General features: G+C 45.5%; 1 protein-coding gene across 6 annotated transcripts in view; it reads left to right on the top strand.

The window, feature by feature from the left end:
• The first annotated feature begins 4635 nt into the window (after positions 1-4635).
• Positions 4636-16751, top strand: part of NDUFA10 (NADH:ubiquinone oxidoreductase subunit A10) — a 153451-nt gene continuing 141335 nt past the window's right edge. For all 6 annotated transcript variants that reach the window (XR_012421641.1, XM_074010667.1, XM_065526373.2 and 3 more), the window contains exons 1-5: positions 4636-4741; positions 7610-7778; positions 8532-8747; positions 11083-11169; positions 14820-14941. Coding sequence is in view for 5 of the 6 variants with exons in the window: in XM_074010667.1 (XP_073866768.1) it covers positions 4667-4741; positions 7610-7778; positions 8532-8747; positions 11083-11169; positions 14820-14941 (669 nt within the window). In the remaining variant the exon portion in view is untranslated. The remainder of the gene's footprint in view (positions 4742-7609; positions 7779-8531; positions 8748-11082; positions 11170-14819; positions 14942-16751) is intronic.

Raw genomic sequence — 16751 nt, 5'->3', positions numbered from 1 at the left:
TGTATACGGCACTTTGTGCTCTTTGAATTAATTTTTAAGTGAAATTTAACAAACCTACAGAACTGTGCACAAGTAATTAGCCTTCGTCTACATATGTTTTCACAAAAGGACCGTGCTCATGGAACCAGCTCCCAGATCAAGAACTAGAAGCTGCCTTCATGCCCTCTCCCAGTCATTATCCCTCCTCCACGAGAAGCACTATCCTGACTTCCAAAACCAGATGCTAGCATTGGTGTTTTTGAAGGGTTTATGCATAAAGTATGCACCCTGTTATGTTCAGCTTCTTTCATTCACTGTGCTGCCTGCCCGAATCCTTGATGTTTTTGCATGTAACAGTAACTCATGCATTCTCATGGCTGTCCAATATTCATAATTCATAATACATTTATACTGCATAGTACATAAAGCATAATACATTTAAACTGGATAATACATATACTGGAATAATGCATATACTGTATTATGTATTATGTATACATAATACATTATGCTGGGAGAAACCCTGTCCTGCCTCTCCCAGGAGGCATAAGCCGCTGTGCTTGGCCACAATTTAGGTATCTAAATATAGGAAAGGTAAGTAAAAATGTAGTATCATAATCTTATGGGACCACCATCTTATATGCTGTTCGCTTCATCATTCACCAAATGTCGTTATGTGGTGCGCTACTGTGTCAGTTGAGAATATGGCTTATTTCTGGATCCTCTGTTCTATTTAATTGATCTCTGTATCTATCAATATCACACCCTCCGTCCACACTACACAGTCTTGATTGATATGATTATGTAGTAAATCTTGACACTGGAAGAATGACTCCTCCTACTTTATTACTCTGTTTCAAAATTCTTGTGACTATTGTACGGCCTTTACATTTTTATACAACTTTTATAGTAAGCCTGTCTATGTCTACAAGAAAACCTTGCTGAGATTTTGCTAGAAATTCCATTAAACCTAAAAATCAATTTGGGAAGAACTGACTTCATGACTCTGTTGAGTCTTTCAATCCATGAACATCGTAAGCCCCTCCAATCACTGCGGTCTTCTTCATTGTTTTAATCAGTGTTTTGTACTTTTTAGTATGCAGATTCTGTGTATGTGTTGCTGGATTTAGACCTAAATATTATATTTTCTTTGAAGCAACTGTAAATGGTATTCCATCTTTTATTTCAGTTTCCGTCTGTTTGTTGTTAGTATGTAGGATGCAGTTGATTTTCATATGTTGACGTTTCAGTCTGCAAACTTGCTGCGCTCACTCATTAGTTCTAGGAATTGTTTGTAGATTCCTTTGGGTTTTCTATGTGAACAGTCATGTCAACTAAAAACAGAGTTTTATTTCTTCCTTTCTGATCTGTATGAATTTTATTTTTTGCCTTCTTGCATGGCCTATTACCAGAACTTCCAGTGCTCTGTTGAATAAGAGTGGGCAGAGCAGAAATCCTTGCCTTGTTTCCTACTTAGAAGACGAGCACTCAGTCTTTCATGATTACGTACAATGATGCAGAGTTTTCGTGCATGTGCCTATCAAGCTGAAGCAGTTTGCTGAGAGCAGTTTTTGTTTTTACCATAAATGAGTATTTAGTTTTGTCCTTATTTGCTGAGAGCAGTTTTATTTGCTAAGAGCAGTTTTTGTTTTTACCATAAATGAGTATTTAGTTTTGTCCTTATTTGCTGACAGCAGTTTTATTTGCTGAGAGTTTTTGTTTTTACCATAAATATTTAGTTTTGTCCTTATTTGCTGAGAGCAGTTTTATTTGCTGAGAGCAGTTTTTGCTTTTACCATAAATGAGTATTTAGTTTCGTCAAGTGATGCAAAAAACTGCATCAGGCAATCTGGTCATAGATTTTTTCTTTCACCTGCGGATAAGGTGTATTACATTGGTTGATTTTCAAATACCAGATTAGCCTTGCATCTTTTGAATAAATCACCTTGGGTTGTGGTGTATTATTCATTTCATATAGTGTTGGATTCAATTTGCTAACATTTTGTTAATGATTTTTGTGTCTATGTTCATGAGAGATAGTAGTCTACTGGGGTTTGAAGTTATTTTCATCCTGTCTTTGTATGGTTTTGGTATCATAAAACAAGTTGCAAAGCCTCTTCTGCTTTCTGGAGAAGATTGTATAAAGTTGTTTAAACATTTGCTAAAATTCTCCAGTGAGATTATCTGGAACCGGGAATCTTCTCTGGCGGGGGGTTGGAAGTGGGTTGTGTGTTAAAATTACAGATTCAGCTTCTTTAATGGGTACAGGACTGTTCAGGTTATCAAATAATTAACAGATTAGGGCTCATGTCTGCTGTGTTTTGTCTTGTTTCCTTTGCCTTTTTTTTTTTTAACCTTCCAATGAATACAGTACATTTTTTTAGAATTCAATCTTGATTTACTGATAATGTCTTGGGAAATATCATTAGGTATAGTTTTTGTAGTGGTTGCTCTAGGTATCACAGCACACAGATGTAACTTCTCACAACCTATTTGTGTGGATGTTTTACTGCTTCAAGGGGAGTATCACAGAATTCTTTCATGTAGGTGCTTTTACCCTCCCCATTTTTTATATAGTGATGGTCGTATTTCCTGTATGTGCAGTAAGCACTACATCGACGATGTTATGATTTTTGTTTTAACCACCAAATATAATTTTAAAAACTCAGTGAGGGATCGTTTACTATATTTTTCTATTTTACCTATTCTGTTGTTCTTCCTTCCTTCTGAAGGCCCCAGCGTTCTTGTGTTACTTTCTGTTTGAAAGCTTCCTTTAGCCAAACTTTAAAGGGGGGAAGAGCTCACTGGAAACAAAGTCTCTTAGATTTTTCATCACCTGAGAATGCCTTCGTTTCTCTCATCCCCCCCACCCACCAAAGAATCGTTTTGCTGGGTGTAGGATTTGCTGCCCAGCGGGGCTCCTTGTTCCTCTGGATTGACGAGCCCTCCACCACCACCAGGTGAGCCAGGCACCATCAACCAGAAGCCCCGCCTCCATGGATTTTATCTCCTTCAGTCCTGAGGCCCTGGAATCCAGCTCCCGATGAGTATGTCCAGGGAGAAGGCAGTGTGAGAAGTGCCTGACACGGGGAGCCAATTTCCAAAATATAATGGTAGGTAATAAATAATACCAAATGTTCAAAAGAAGCTTTAGGACGGCGACGTCCGGTAATTATTTAATTTTATATTGTTTCCTATGGTGATCTCTCTCCTTTTCTTATACCATCAGTAAAAGGTGAAACACTAGAATCTTACCTTAGAAAATAAGATAAAGGCGTGTCTTCACCTGGGGTAAAGCTGATGAGAAAAATCTGAAAACGTCCCCCCCATCCCCCATTCATTTCCCAGAATTCTCAGAAACACCGAAAAAGATGCTGGGCTTTCTAGAGATATGGAGATGTGAAGGGAGGCCTTGAGTCCTTCTATTTGAAGATTATAAGCTGTGACTCAGTGGGGCTGGAGGATTCAGGGCTGTCTGGTTACACCCTCCAGTTGTATGTGTGTTCATACAACTTTCTTTGTGGCATATGTGATGTGTCAGGAGCTTTGCATGGGGCTGGGGGCACAGCGAAGGATGTGGACGTGGTCCCTGCTCACGGAAAACAGAGTCTAGACCAGTATTTCTCTCATGTGGACTATTTGCATCAGAATTGGTTGGAAGATTGTTAAATGGATTTCAAGGTCCCTCCAGGATCTGAAAACCAGGCCCCCCCCTGCGTTGGGGACGGGGAATCCGTATTTCTGACAAAAAGCAATTCTTCAATTATGGAAACATCCATAGAACCGGCCTTAGTTTACACAGCCGCATTCCCACTGTTTTACAATCGCATGATCATTTCTGAAAAGTTGAAAACAAAGTTAAAGAATATTTCAGGGGTTAAGAACAAAAAGCCCGAGGAACACAAAAGATCATAAAAACCCTTCCAAACAGGAGGCGTACTTGGAAGGAAACCTCACACGCAAGGTTCCTACGTGGAGCCCAGAGCCCAGGTCCTGACGGGAGCACAGGTTTAAGAGACGGACTTGGAGCGTGTGCTTTTCCGTTTGTTTTCCCCTCTATTCAATGTGTTCACAGCAGGTCCCCTGGATGAGACCACTCAGCCTTCAGCCCCAGAGGCGACCCAGGCCGTCCTTGCCAGGTCCCTGTCCCGGACTGGCGCCCCGCGGCAGAGGTTCCACCCCGTCCCTCCGCTCCTCGCCCCGCTTTCCCCGTTTCCCTCCCCAGCTAGAACGTTCTGAGAGCTAGGAACGTTCTCTAGGAGGTCGCTTTGACGTCCACACCGCGCCTGCGGGATTCGGGGACGCGGGGAGCACAGGACCCTGGGACGCAGGACCCTGAGACGCAGAGGTCGCTCCACGCCCGGGGCTGCCTCAGCTCTCCCGACACTGCAGCAACTCAGAACCTAGGCAGGGGCCGGGCAGCGAGCCTGCTGCCCCCACCCTCACCTCCAACCCCCGCCTCTCAGCCCTCAGCCCAACCCGCAGGACCCCCGGCAGCCCGCTGGCGATCTCCGCGGAAGCCCCCGAGGGCCTCGGCGCAGCACCGCCCGGACGCGCCGCTAGAAGGTTCCCGACAGGCGCCGCGGGCACCCCAGCCGTGACGTCACGGCAGCGCGCCTGCCGCAGGAAAGGGCCCCGCCGCGACCGCGTCCCCTTGGGTCCTTGAGCCTGAGCTGAAGGGGTAGCCATGGCCTTCCGGCTCCTGAAACTGGCCCCGACGACCGCGTCCGTCCGGGTCCTGGCGGCGGGCGCCCAGCGCGTGGTGAGCGGGCAGCGGGCGGCGGCGGGCGAGGTGGGGGAGGGGGGCAGTTCCACATCTCACCCGGCCTCTGGCGGCGGCTCCCAGGGTCGCTCTCGGGGTGGGTTTGGGGGACTCCTCCGGCCTCCGGAATTGTTTGGTCTTTGGTCGTGGACAGACTTCAGGGGGGCCACGAGCTTCTGCAGGCCATTTTATCTCAGCTTTAAGCAAAACGCTGGAGCGCGGAGGTGATCGCCCGGAGGCTGCCCTGATGCGGGAGGCCAGTGTGCGGGTGGCAGGCCGGGGGCACGCGCGCTTGTCATTCGATAATTCACGTAGCAGCCCTGTCAAGAGCCATTTAAAGGTCGGGCCCTGCTAGGTGCTGGGGTGATGCGATGTTGAGCAGAAACGGAGTCCAGTGCTTGTGTTCTCTTCCTTCTGCCTTTACTCTTACTGACTACTCATTTCTTAGCAGTTTGCCCCCGCCTTTTTCAGTGAAATTGTTTCATACATTTGTAACACAGTTGGATTGCTTTGTCATACTCTGCTTTACATCCTGGGATCCTTCTACCTAATGAGTTTTCAAAAATGTGCATACATTGCATGCATTCTTTGTGCTATAAGGTTCTATGGATTTTTTTCTTTGTGCTATAAGGTTCTATGGGTTCTGACAAGTGTATGATGGCATGTCGCCACTGTTATAGGTTCATACAGAGTAGCTTCCCTGCCTTAAAAAATTCGCCTCTGCTTTACCTATTAAACCCTTCTTTTCCTCGAACCCCTGACAACCACAGGTATCATTACCATTTCCATAGTTGCCTTTTGTGGAATGTCATATAATTAGAATTATACAATATATTGCCTTTTCAGACGCCTTGAATACTTGGAAGTATCTGTGTAAGATTCACTTATGTCTTCGTGGCTTGATAACTCATTTCTTTTTAATCACTGAATAATATCTCATTGCATGGATGTACTTCAGTTAATCCATTCAGCAATTGAAGGGCATCTTGGTTGCTTCAAGTTTTTGGCAATTATGAATAAAGCTGCTGTAATCATGTATGTGCAGATTGTTTTTGGAAACACATTTTTATATCAGTTGGGTAATACCTGGAAGAGTGGTTACCGGATCATGTAGTAAGACTAGTTTTCTAAGCAGGTGCCAAGCCATCTTCCAGAGTGACTGTGCCATTTGACTCCCATCAGTAGTGAAGGCTCTCCTTGTTGCTCTGCATCTTGCCAGCGTGCGGGGCTGTCCGTTACTTTGGATTGCTATCCATTCTGATAGATGTGTAGTGGTATCTTGTTTTAACTTTGGAATATCTCATGACATACAGTGTTCAGCATCTTTTCATATGCTTATTTGCTATCTGAGTTAATTTCATTTGCGAGAGGTGTTCACATCTTTTGCCCATTTTTAAATTGGGTTGTCTGCTCTGCATTGTTTTGTAACTTGTTTCTTCCTTACTCTTCAGTTATCAAATAAATCAAGATCGAAAAATATCTTGATATTTTATATTCTCCTGTTTTATTTAAATTTCACAAAGAAGTATTTTAATATTTTTATATTTTCTTGAGTACTTAGTATTCCATAATATGGATATGCCTTAAATTTTTTTTAACTATTCCTTCGTTGTCGGACATTTAAGGGTTTCTATTTGCATTTTTGATGTTCCATATCATACTTCATTGAGCATCCTTATAGGTCAGTCTTATGTATATAGCCTTTGAATGGATTCCTAATGCTGTAGACCCAGTGTCCTCTAGGTTTCATTACCATTAGCAGTTTAGGATGGTACTCATTGTGTTGTCCTAACTCTGTAATCATTTTAAAAATTATTTCTCATTTTGATACATGAAAAACTAATGTCTCTTGATGATAGTCTTTTGTTTTTTTTGTAGCAAGATTAACCACTTTTTCATGTGGTTTTTAGCTGTATTTTATAATTTTAAAATAAGCTATGTGTTTTTATTCTTTGTTTTGCTTCTTGTGCTATACAATCTCTGTATATGGTAAGGCTATTATCCCATCATACGTGTTGAACTTTTTCAGTTTATTTTACTTTTGGTTATGTTTTTTTTTCTTTTTTTGGAAGGATTGTTTTGGTTTTAGCGTGGAGAATAAATTGGGACGCTGGAGACAGGAGTTGAAGCAGGTCTTTGCCTTATAGATGAGAGGTGTGAGGATGTCTACAGAGTCAGCACATAGCATAGGGGGGTGATGCAGTGTCCAAAGAGTTTGAAGAGTTAGGATTTTGTGCGTAATTCTGCAGTTGAAGGAAGGTGTCACTCAAATTTGCTCTCTTTTGCTTGTTAGGTAGTGGATATTCCCTGCTGTGAGGGAAAGCAGATTTGGGGGCTTTTCACCTTAGCTCTGTTACCTTCAGGTGCCTTCAGGACATCTAGGTGGAGCTGTTTAATAGGCAGTGGAGTAACTAGGTCAGGAGCTGGGGACAGAAGCTTGGATTAGAGAAATATTTTTTATTCCCTTCCCTTCACTCCCAAGCTCCCCTCCATCCCTGTCTTTCTTCCTTCTGTCCGTCCGTCCATCTGTCCATCCATCCACCCATCCATCCATCCATCCCCCCTCCCTCCCTCCCTCCAATTTTTATTGAACATAGTAAACATATTTAATAAAAATTTCAGACACTGTTCCAGGGCCTGAGGATTTAGCAGTGAACAAACAGACAATATATCTGCCCTTAATGAAACTTGCATGTACAGAGTGGTGGGGGATAGACAGCTAATTAAACAAATTAATAGGCAATAAAGATGTAGATGTTGGCATTTTTATCACCAAGAGATTTCTCAGTATTTTTACCTAATAATTGCTAATGCCTACAGGAACCAGAGTGGTCACAACGTGCTGCTGTGTGATTTTGTGTTTTTCAGAGAGGAATTCATAGCAGTGTGCAGTGCAAGCTGCACTATGGAATGTGGCGTTTCCTATTTGGGGATAAAACAAGCACAAGAATGACAGAGCACAGCAAGGTGATAACTGTAGATGGCAATATATGTACCGGAAAAGGCAGACTTGCAAAAGAAGTAGCAGAGAAACTAGGTACGATTTTATGTTATACAGAATGATACGTTTTTCTCAGATATATGGTTGCTTATTTCACTGGTGTTTCTTCAATATTAATATTAAATAATATTAAATGTTTAATAATTGGACCTAAGATGGGTATTTCACATTTTTGTTTATTGAAAAAGCTGTTTTATAAAACAAGAAAAAGCTGTTTTTAATCTTTTGTGTTTGGAAAATTTGTAAAAATCCATGACGGTTGTCAGTTTGAATTGGAATTTTATGTGGACAGTGTAAGCAGGGCACTTCCACGTAAACTGTTGTGTTTGAACTTTGCGACAGCCTCTGAAATAGAGCTGAGGATGGTACTCACTCACAGATGGGTATACTCCTAAGTGAGCGGCTGCCACATAGCTGGGTCCCACAGCCAAGGTTAGAGCCCCTTCCGGACTCCTGGTGCAGCTGTGTGTCCCTCGTACCTTTCTGTAGCACCTGCATGACAGCAGCTGCCCGCTAGAGGGGGCTCCTGTGGTTACAGGGAGCAGTGCTTTCAGGAGGAACCTGGATAAGGGCACGGTGCAAGCTCCTTCGCTCACATGCTTGCTCGTATATGTTGTGTATTCCCTTCATACATGATGAAACCCAGGCATGAAGGTGACTTTCTCTAGGTCTTTGACGCCATCCCTGGTGGTGATAATCGGGCAGGCTGTGTGTTTTGGCTAGGCCACACTGCTCCCTGCGGGAAGTGAGTGATGTACGTGAGACTGCATCGATTGTTTCTCTTTTCAGGCTTCAAGCACTTTCCTGAAGCGGGGATTCATTATGTAGACAGTACCACAGGAGATGGGAAGCCCCTCGCCGAAGACTATAGTGGCAATATTAGTTTGGAGAAATTTTATGATGATCCGAGAAGCAATGATGGCCACAGTTACCGCCTGCAGTCCTGGTTGTACAGCAGTCGCCTCCTGCAGTACTCGGATGCCTTGGAGCACTTGCTGACAACAGGTGCAGTATTTCTGGGCAGTTAGACTTGTTCTGTACTTGAATGCTGTTCTAGAATTCAGCCACGTTAAATTGCCACTGAGTCGAGCTTTCCTTTAAGGGTGTTTGATGAAGTAAGCTCTGTCTTTCCAACAAGATCATGAATTTCTTGAGATTGTGTTATTTTTGCTTCAGAATTAATTTAATGCTATTTCACTGTGGATACTGGAGTGAGATTTATGGATTGTATAGAATTCTCAAGGCACTGCTTTAGGCTTCTATACTTACATATTCATTTATATATGAAATGTGTCAAAACAAAGGGGAAAAGAGAGCATAGAAGTGTCCAGGAGGAAATGGGATCACACTTATGAAGATTGTGCATGTGCCATACAGACAGAGATGTGGATGCCAACAAAATAGGGTTGTTCTGGAGGGCCCAGAGATAGGCTGGAATTCACCATAAAGCCACAAGGTAGACGTTAACCTTGATAAGATGACGGGGGTAGGGAGAACACGCAGAGTCCCATAGGCCAGTGCAGGAGGAGAGGATGCTTCCCTTGAAGATGTCCAAACAGGAAGGAAATGGGCAGGAGCTGTGTACTGGGGAGGCTGGGAGGTGGAGACGGGGATCAGAAAGTAGAGCTGTGTACTGGGGAGCCGGGGAGATGGAGACAGGGACCAGAAAGTGGAGCTGTGTACTGGGGAGTCAGGGAGATGGAGAACAGGGATCAGAAAGTATAGTTAGGAGAGGAAGGGAATGTTGATGAAAGGGCAGGAACATGGACTACTTGTGTGCAGAACGAGGTCAGGGTCCAGCCAGGGGCGACTGTAATCATCCTGGGAAACAGCAGTGCATGCTAGACATCCTGAGAGTTGGACCGCAGATGCACTGCCGAGTTGTGGTCAAAGCTACCATGCCACGGCAGTCCTGAATTCACAGGTGGCAGCAAAGGGCACATCTGTGTGCAGAGAGAGGGAGCTGGGTGGGTTCTTGGGGCCTGTGTGTCTGTTTTACATTGCAGTGCTTGCCACGCTCATCGATTGGCAGTGCCTCTGATGAGCTTCTCACACACAAGCTCAGCTCCCGCTAGGGTTGGCTTCATGGGGTCTGAGCTGTGAGAACAAGAATGTGGTTTTCACCAAGAGTGGCCGGCTGACAGGGCTCCTTCTCAGAGCTGTGCTCAGGAGCCGCTGCCTGTGCTCCTTTGGGTCTCCATGGATGCAGTGTGTGTCCATGACACGTATCTACACAGTTGTACAGTGGTGGAGTTATTGTCTTGCTTTTTCAACATTTTATTAGTGATTCTTTCTTTTCTTATATGAACGTAAGCCCTGATCTTAGTTAGTGTTACTCCTAAGAAAACAATGTGGTCTGCTGTTTCTGTTTTGAGGTGCTTTACCAGGAGCCAATCCAGGAGCTGATGTCGTAGCATGGACTTATACTGACATCCAGGCTTACTCCATGTTCTTTTTGAAGCATTCTTCAACCCTGTCTTCTGACTATTCATTTCTTAAAATGAAAAAGAAACATTTTACTTGTTAAACAAAACCTTGTTTTTTTGTGTGCTGTAGTAACCTATTTCCCGTTTAGAAAAAAAAGGTGCAGCTTGCTCCCATCTCAGTGTTCTTGGGGCACATTGGCGCTGGGTTAATGTATTCATTAAATATTTAGTGCATGACTGCTGTGTGCCAGACCCATTCTGGGAGCTACGGGTGCCACAGGGAGGGAAGCCTGTGTTTTAGTAGGGGGACGAAGACTCGATGTGGAAACAAGAATGTCTTGTCCCAGGTGAGTGGTGGGTGCTCTGAGGAAGGAGGCCACGGCGAGAGGCTAGGTAGGAAGATTAGGGGAAGCCTCTGCCCAGACACAGCAGGGTTGACCACAGGGAGGCTGGCTGGGAACCGGGGACCAGTGCTCTGAGCTGCACCAGTCTCCGACGGGGCTGCTGTGATAGTAACACAGCCAGTGAGGCTGGGAGTGGACGGAGGTGAGGTTGAGAAGTAGCCCAGCATTGGTAGACCTGACTGGAATGGTGGGGGCAGGAGCAGGATGGGGGTGGACACTGTAGGGATGGAATACATTATTTAAAAACAAAGCACTTTTTGTATTAACTGGATGCTTTCCGTTATAGCTGACTGAATGAAACAATGTTATATTGCTCAAAACTGAAAAGACAATTTCAGTTTTTGAAAATGACTTTCCACTTTTAAATATGTGTATGTTCTTTTCAGTATTTTGGTGTGGAAATGGAATTGTAAATGACTGTTATTTTCTTTTTTCTGAAATACAGTGATCAGTTGACAGTGCTATGCTCTGTGTCTGATTTTCAGTTTCTGTTTGCTTGTTTTTAAACAGGGCAAGGTGTTGTATTGGAGCGCTCCATCTTCAGTGACTTTGTGTTCCTGGAGGCGATGTACAACCAGGGATTCATCCGAAAGCAGTGTGAGTCAGGGTTGCAGACAGGCTTCTGGGTGTGTGGTGTGTCTTTGCTAAGGCTGTGATAGACTCACCTTGCACTTACTGTGTTTATGAATGTTTGTTGATGAATAAATGCCATTACTTAATCGCTCTCCACTGGAAAAAGGGACTTCCTAAGATGTCTTCCACCCTTTCTCCCTCCTAAAATAGGTGTGTTTTGTGCTATCGTGTCTCCCTGTAAAAGCAGATTGAAGCCCCGGACCTCAAACACACACAGCTTAAACTGCAGTCCCCACAGCCTCCCGTTAGAACCTGCCCCGCGCTCAGCCTGCCCTAGCAATACCTAGGCTGTAGCTCTAATTGTAATAAACGCTCCAGTTTCTAGTGTATGATTTTGATGAATTGGGATGTTGGCCCTGCCAGTTGCCGGCATCACCACAGTCCTTCCCTCTGACACGTTGCCATTTTTCAGGACAGTAGCTTTGTGTTGCTGTATTGGGGAAGGTCTGACAAGTGGCAAATGGAAAGGAACAAAGACCATGTGGTTTGAAGCAGGCTGACCTTGAGGAGTCAGGGTGGGGTTGGGGTGTCTGTGACTAGGACTCTGTTGGGTGGTGTGTTGAACAGGCCTGGTGGACAGCCTGACTGACGGCGTTTTCATCTGTAGACTGAGGTGGCTGGAGCCAGTGGAAAACTGGAATCTGGGAACTCAGAGGAAGTACTATTGGTTAGTGAGTGAAAGAGGAGGCCAAAGCAAGCCAGGTGGCGATTCTGCGGAGGAGACGCCTGCTCCTGGCTGCTCGTGTGTCCTGGTGTTGCGGGTACTCCACCTGTGAGCTTGCCGCCCACAAGAGCACTGCAAGCCCTTGCTTCTGATGGGGGCTGATCCTCCCTGGGTATGCTGAGCAGCGGGTCAGGTCACCAGCAGGTGTTTCTGGAGTGCCTGTGGTGTGCCAGGTTCTCTTAGGTGCTCGGGATATGAATATGAAGAAACATAAGACAAGGCTCCCACAGGCCCAGGGTTGGGGGCTGTTGAACCAGCGGAGATGGTTAATTGCAATCAAGTGTACTTAGCAGCTCCTGAGCATTACTCCTGGCTGCTTTAGGGGCACATAGGAGAAATGTGTAACCAACTGGGAGATGGGATAGTGTCAGGGACAGCTGTTTTGACGAATGGCCTGTCATCTGTAGCGCAGCAGGAGTGAGGGAGGCGTGGGGATGGTGGAGAAGCCCGCATGTGCCGCAGGCTGGTGGTGGTGTCCTGTAGTGAGGGCTGGGTGCTGGGGGAGAATGATGCTGGCTGAGGCTGCACGAGGAAGGAGCTGCGCCTTGGCGAGGGATGCTGGCTTCTGTCCTGAAACTAGTGAGGGACCACTGGAAGGTCTTTAGCATAGCAGAGGTGGTTAGATGTGAATTTAAAATGGTTGCAGGCCTTCGTCTGAAGGATGCATTTGGTGAGGAGAGACGGAAGTGGAAGGAGCCTATCTGGGAGGAAATTGGGGTGGGACAGGTATCCCCAGCAGGGAGGCTGCGCTGGGCGATGGGAGTTGCTGCTCAGGAGGGACACTGGGCAGGCCTGGGTGGGTGGCTTCCTGCATGCACAGTGGGGAGTGGCGTGGACCTGCCCTAGCTGGTGGGCTGCTAAGGGGGAAGGACGCACAGGGGCAGTGGACCCAGGTGGCTTCATGTTTGGGTAGGTCGGATTCCTGAGTGTGAGGTTCCCATGGCAAGGTGGCAGGAGACACCTGTTGGCGTCTGCTGAGTGTCTGCTGAAGTCTGAGGACTGCCCTGGGCTGGAGGTAGTCTGCAGGCGTTGGGGGTCCAGCACTGACCAAGGGCATGCTTATCTTGGGAAAGCCCAAGTAGTGATGGGGGAGGGCTGAGACCAGATCCTTGGGGGACTGTTTCTGGGGAGATGAGACCCCCCTGACGGATTGAAGCTGAATGATCAGAGGTGCACAGGAGGAAGCAGAAGGGATGTGGGGAGAGTTGGTTGTTGGTGTCACATGTGCTGTAACTGTGATGAGAACTGAGAAGTGACTGTCACGTTTCACCTTGTGGGGGCTGGTGACGTTAGCCAGAGTCGTTTCAGGGCTGGGCTGGGGGAAAGCAGATCATGTTGGCTAAAGGACAGGTGGCATAGAGCAAGGTGGGAACCACCTGAGAAGTGAGTGTATCGGCGGGAAGGAAGGTGAGAGCAGAGACTCGATGAAGGAAGGTTTCATCTCAGCAGCAGGAGAGCCCAGCCTGCTACCGGCCCAGCAGTCAGGAAGCAGACCTGAGGCCCTGTGTGCTCTGCCTGGCTGCGGGTTTGTTTCTATGCTCAGGTGAACGGTATTCCACTGGCAGCCTCCGTCCTTCCCTTTGTCACACCTCCTCCTGGGTGGTCTTTTTCTTTAGCTCATGCCATCCCTGACCATGAGCCAAGGCCCATCCCGTGATCGCCTCTAGAGTAGGTTACTAGGAATACTCACTGGAACTTTTCTTTAAATTTAATTTTAATTTAACTTTTAAAATTTTTATTTATTTATTTTGAGACTAGGTTAGGAGACTGGCTAATGTTTGTATTTTTGGTAGAGATGGTATTTCACCATGTTGCTCAGGCTGGTCCTGAACTCCTGGGCTCCAGCGATCTGTGCCCACCTTGGCCTCCCAAAGTGCCAGGATGACAGGCGTGAGCCACTGTGCCCAGCCCATTTCCTCAAAATAACTGTCTTTCTGTGGACCCTAGTGTGGCCATCTGTCACTTCTGGAAGGTTCCACATGTGAAAAGCTGCAGAGGGGATGGCTTCTCAACGTGGCCTCTCCACATGCACTGGCGTGCACTCTCTGCTGGCTTCCGGGAGGTCGGGTGTGCACGAGCACATGCGGGTGTAGAGTGTTCTGAGGAGCGGCAGGGTTCCCTTGGGTGGCATGGGCCCTGCGGATGCCGTCTGGATTATGCATTCTGTGTAGTGATCACTTTAGGAAAATTATTCCTCAGCCTTAGCTGCTTTCAGTTTCATTTTGTCACTAAATCAGACTCAGTAGATACTTCTGTGCAACTGATTATGCTTACTGAACCGGGATAAATGTAGCTTGATTTTCAGCTGAGTTATTTGAAAAATAAAGTGTTTAAAGCTGTTTTTTATTTTCTAGAGAAGACCAGACTGTTGTATCTATTGTTACTATGAAGAAACATAGTAGCAGGTATACACTGCAGGTATATGGAATATATTTCAGTTCAAAGATCACTGAACTGTGACCTCCATCTTGCGTGAACTACGCCTTGCCTCAGAAGCAAAAGTGACCCCTTAAATGTGGCTAAGATGTGCTAAAGATCTGTCTTTTAGGATGATTAAGGTCACAGTTTAAATGCTGATATTTTACTTGTGTAAGTAGCTTAATTTCTCTGGTCCTCAGTCCTTTGGTTTGTAAATACAGTAGAGGCGAGAAGCCCTGTTTGCAGGGTTGTGGGCACCACAGCTGCTGTCTGCACATGCCCTGTGGCACCTGGAGTACAGTCACATGCCGTGTGTGGTCAGTGCTTAGAACTGTGGCTGAGCTAGGGTCTGTAGATTGCTGCTTTCTCTGAGAATTGCACGTATGTTTGCCCTTTTATTCAGGGGGTAGCGTGTTTTAGAAACCTGTGTGGGGACTGGTAGGTGACGGTGCCCATTTCTCTTGTGTGCCAGGTGTGGACCACTACAACGAAGTGAAGAACATCACTGCCTGCGAATACTTGCCCCCGCACCTGGTGGTCTACATCGATGTGCCCGTTCCAGAGGTCCAGAGGAGGATTCAGAAGAAAGGAGATGTAATGCAGTTTGAAACCAAAGGCCAGGCGTCTCCATTTTTCATGTAGATCAGCACTAAAAGCCCTGTGTTAATAGCACACTAATTCCCACCAGTCCTCACTAGGAGGGGTGACACACACCCTGGTCCCACCCGAGAGAGGGCATCTGCAGGGGTGGAGGGGAGACCCCAGGGCTTGGCCTAGTGCCGCCGCCTGAGGACCTGCTGCCCACCAGTGCTCTGCGGTCCCACTGTGGTCCCCGAGTCCCCTCAGCTGTTTAAACTTTGGAGACTGGGGAGGGCCTCCTGGCAGAGCATCCTCCATCCCTCTGTCACGTACCTTTCTGTTCTGTGATGAGTTTTTGTGTCCTATCGTTTTCTTTCACACTGAAAGCAATTTCTTCTATCCCTCATCACTTCAATCTATTTAACGCAAATCGTGCCTCTCCCCCTTTTTCTTACTGATTCCAGCACAGTAGAGCGGTGATCTCCACACACATCCATTTACTCTTTGTAGTTTTCGTTGGATCTTAATTAGGTGGCCTGGAAACAATGCCTTTCGAAGGGACCCTGAGTCTGTGGGTAGCTGTGTTGGTGGCTTGGTGGAGGATCCAGAGATGAAACAAGGACTGTCTTTGCCCTGTGGCGAGTTCTTGTTTAATACTGTGTTATTTTTCCCTCGAGGAGAATATGGTCTCCTTTTTGATACTGTGATGAAAATGCAGGACTTCCTGCCTGTTCCTCGCTCTGGTGCCCACCCTCACTGCCGGAATTCTTGTAGGTGCTCAGGAAATACCTTTCTGGATGGTGTGAGGGCCACAGTAAAGCTCTGGGTATTTTTTGCTGCTCCTGAAAGATCCAGGAGACTAACTTTCCTTCTCTCTGCTGCAACAGTAGAAACAGCAAGACATCTGTGTGTGCCTTTCTATTGCCGCTCTGGACCTGTTACTGTTTAAGCATATGCTTTTAAGTATGTTGCATAGTTAGACTTCCAAGAACCTTCCATCAAGTGGCAAAAGGAGGGAACTGCAAGTTCAAAATGTTTGTTTCTCAGTGGAATAACTGGACACTTTTGCTTATTATGCTGACATTTATTGGGAAAAACAAAGTCATATATTTAACATTCTTTAGGTAATTCTTTTGTTATCTGGGAAAACAGTATTTCAAAAATAATTCTGAGGTCTAAAGTAGAGCTGTCAACTTTTTAATTTTTCCAAGTAAAGTCTTTAATACTGTCACCAGCTGAAATTACCCCATTTTATAAAAGATGTCACATTATTAGTAAGTCTGTGTTCTTATTTTGATTTTTATTTCAATGCAGTCTGTGTCTCAATATTGCAGCTTTTGGGAATAACTGATGGGAATATCCGAAAACCATTTCTAGATTCTAAGAAAACAGTCAAAGTGATCAGTAACTACATGTTTTATCAATTAACTTCAGGTCTGATTTCTGAGATGGTTGTGTTATGTTGCATGTTATGGGCTTGTATTACACTAGAGTTTCTTTTATAATCAGTAAACGTTTAATCTTATTCTACTTGGAACATAGCTAATGATAGAGATTTAGAATCATATCACCTCTTTTATACTTTTGTTAATTTCACTCACTCCTCTAATACAGAGCACCTCATATATGCAAGGCACCTGTGCCAGGCACCTTGGAGGCTGCAAAGGTGAACAAAGATGGTCTCTGCTCAGACACCAAGTTCTTATTGGAATATAGAACTCCCAATTACAGTCTTTCCCCCTTTTGACAGAGCAAAGAAATGCAACATTGCCTTTATCATCCTTTCCCTGTACCCCGTCTCATTACTGGAATTAATTACGTGTTC

The sequence above is a fragment of the Macaca fascicularis genome, chromosome 12, assembly GCF_037993035.2.
Source record: "Macaca fascicularis isolate 582-1 chromosome 12, T2T-MFA8v1.1".
In the NCBI taxonomy this organism is placed as follows: Eukaryota; Metazoa; Chordata; class Mammalia; order Primates; family Cercopithecidae; genus Macaca; species Macaca fascicularis.
Note: the sequence above shows the minus strand (reverse complement) of the source record. Positions and strands in the feature narration are given on the sequence as shown.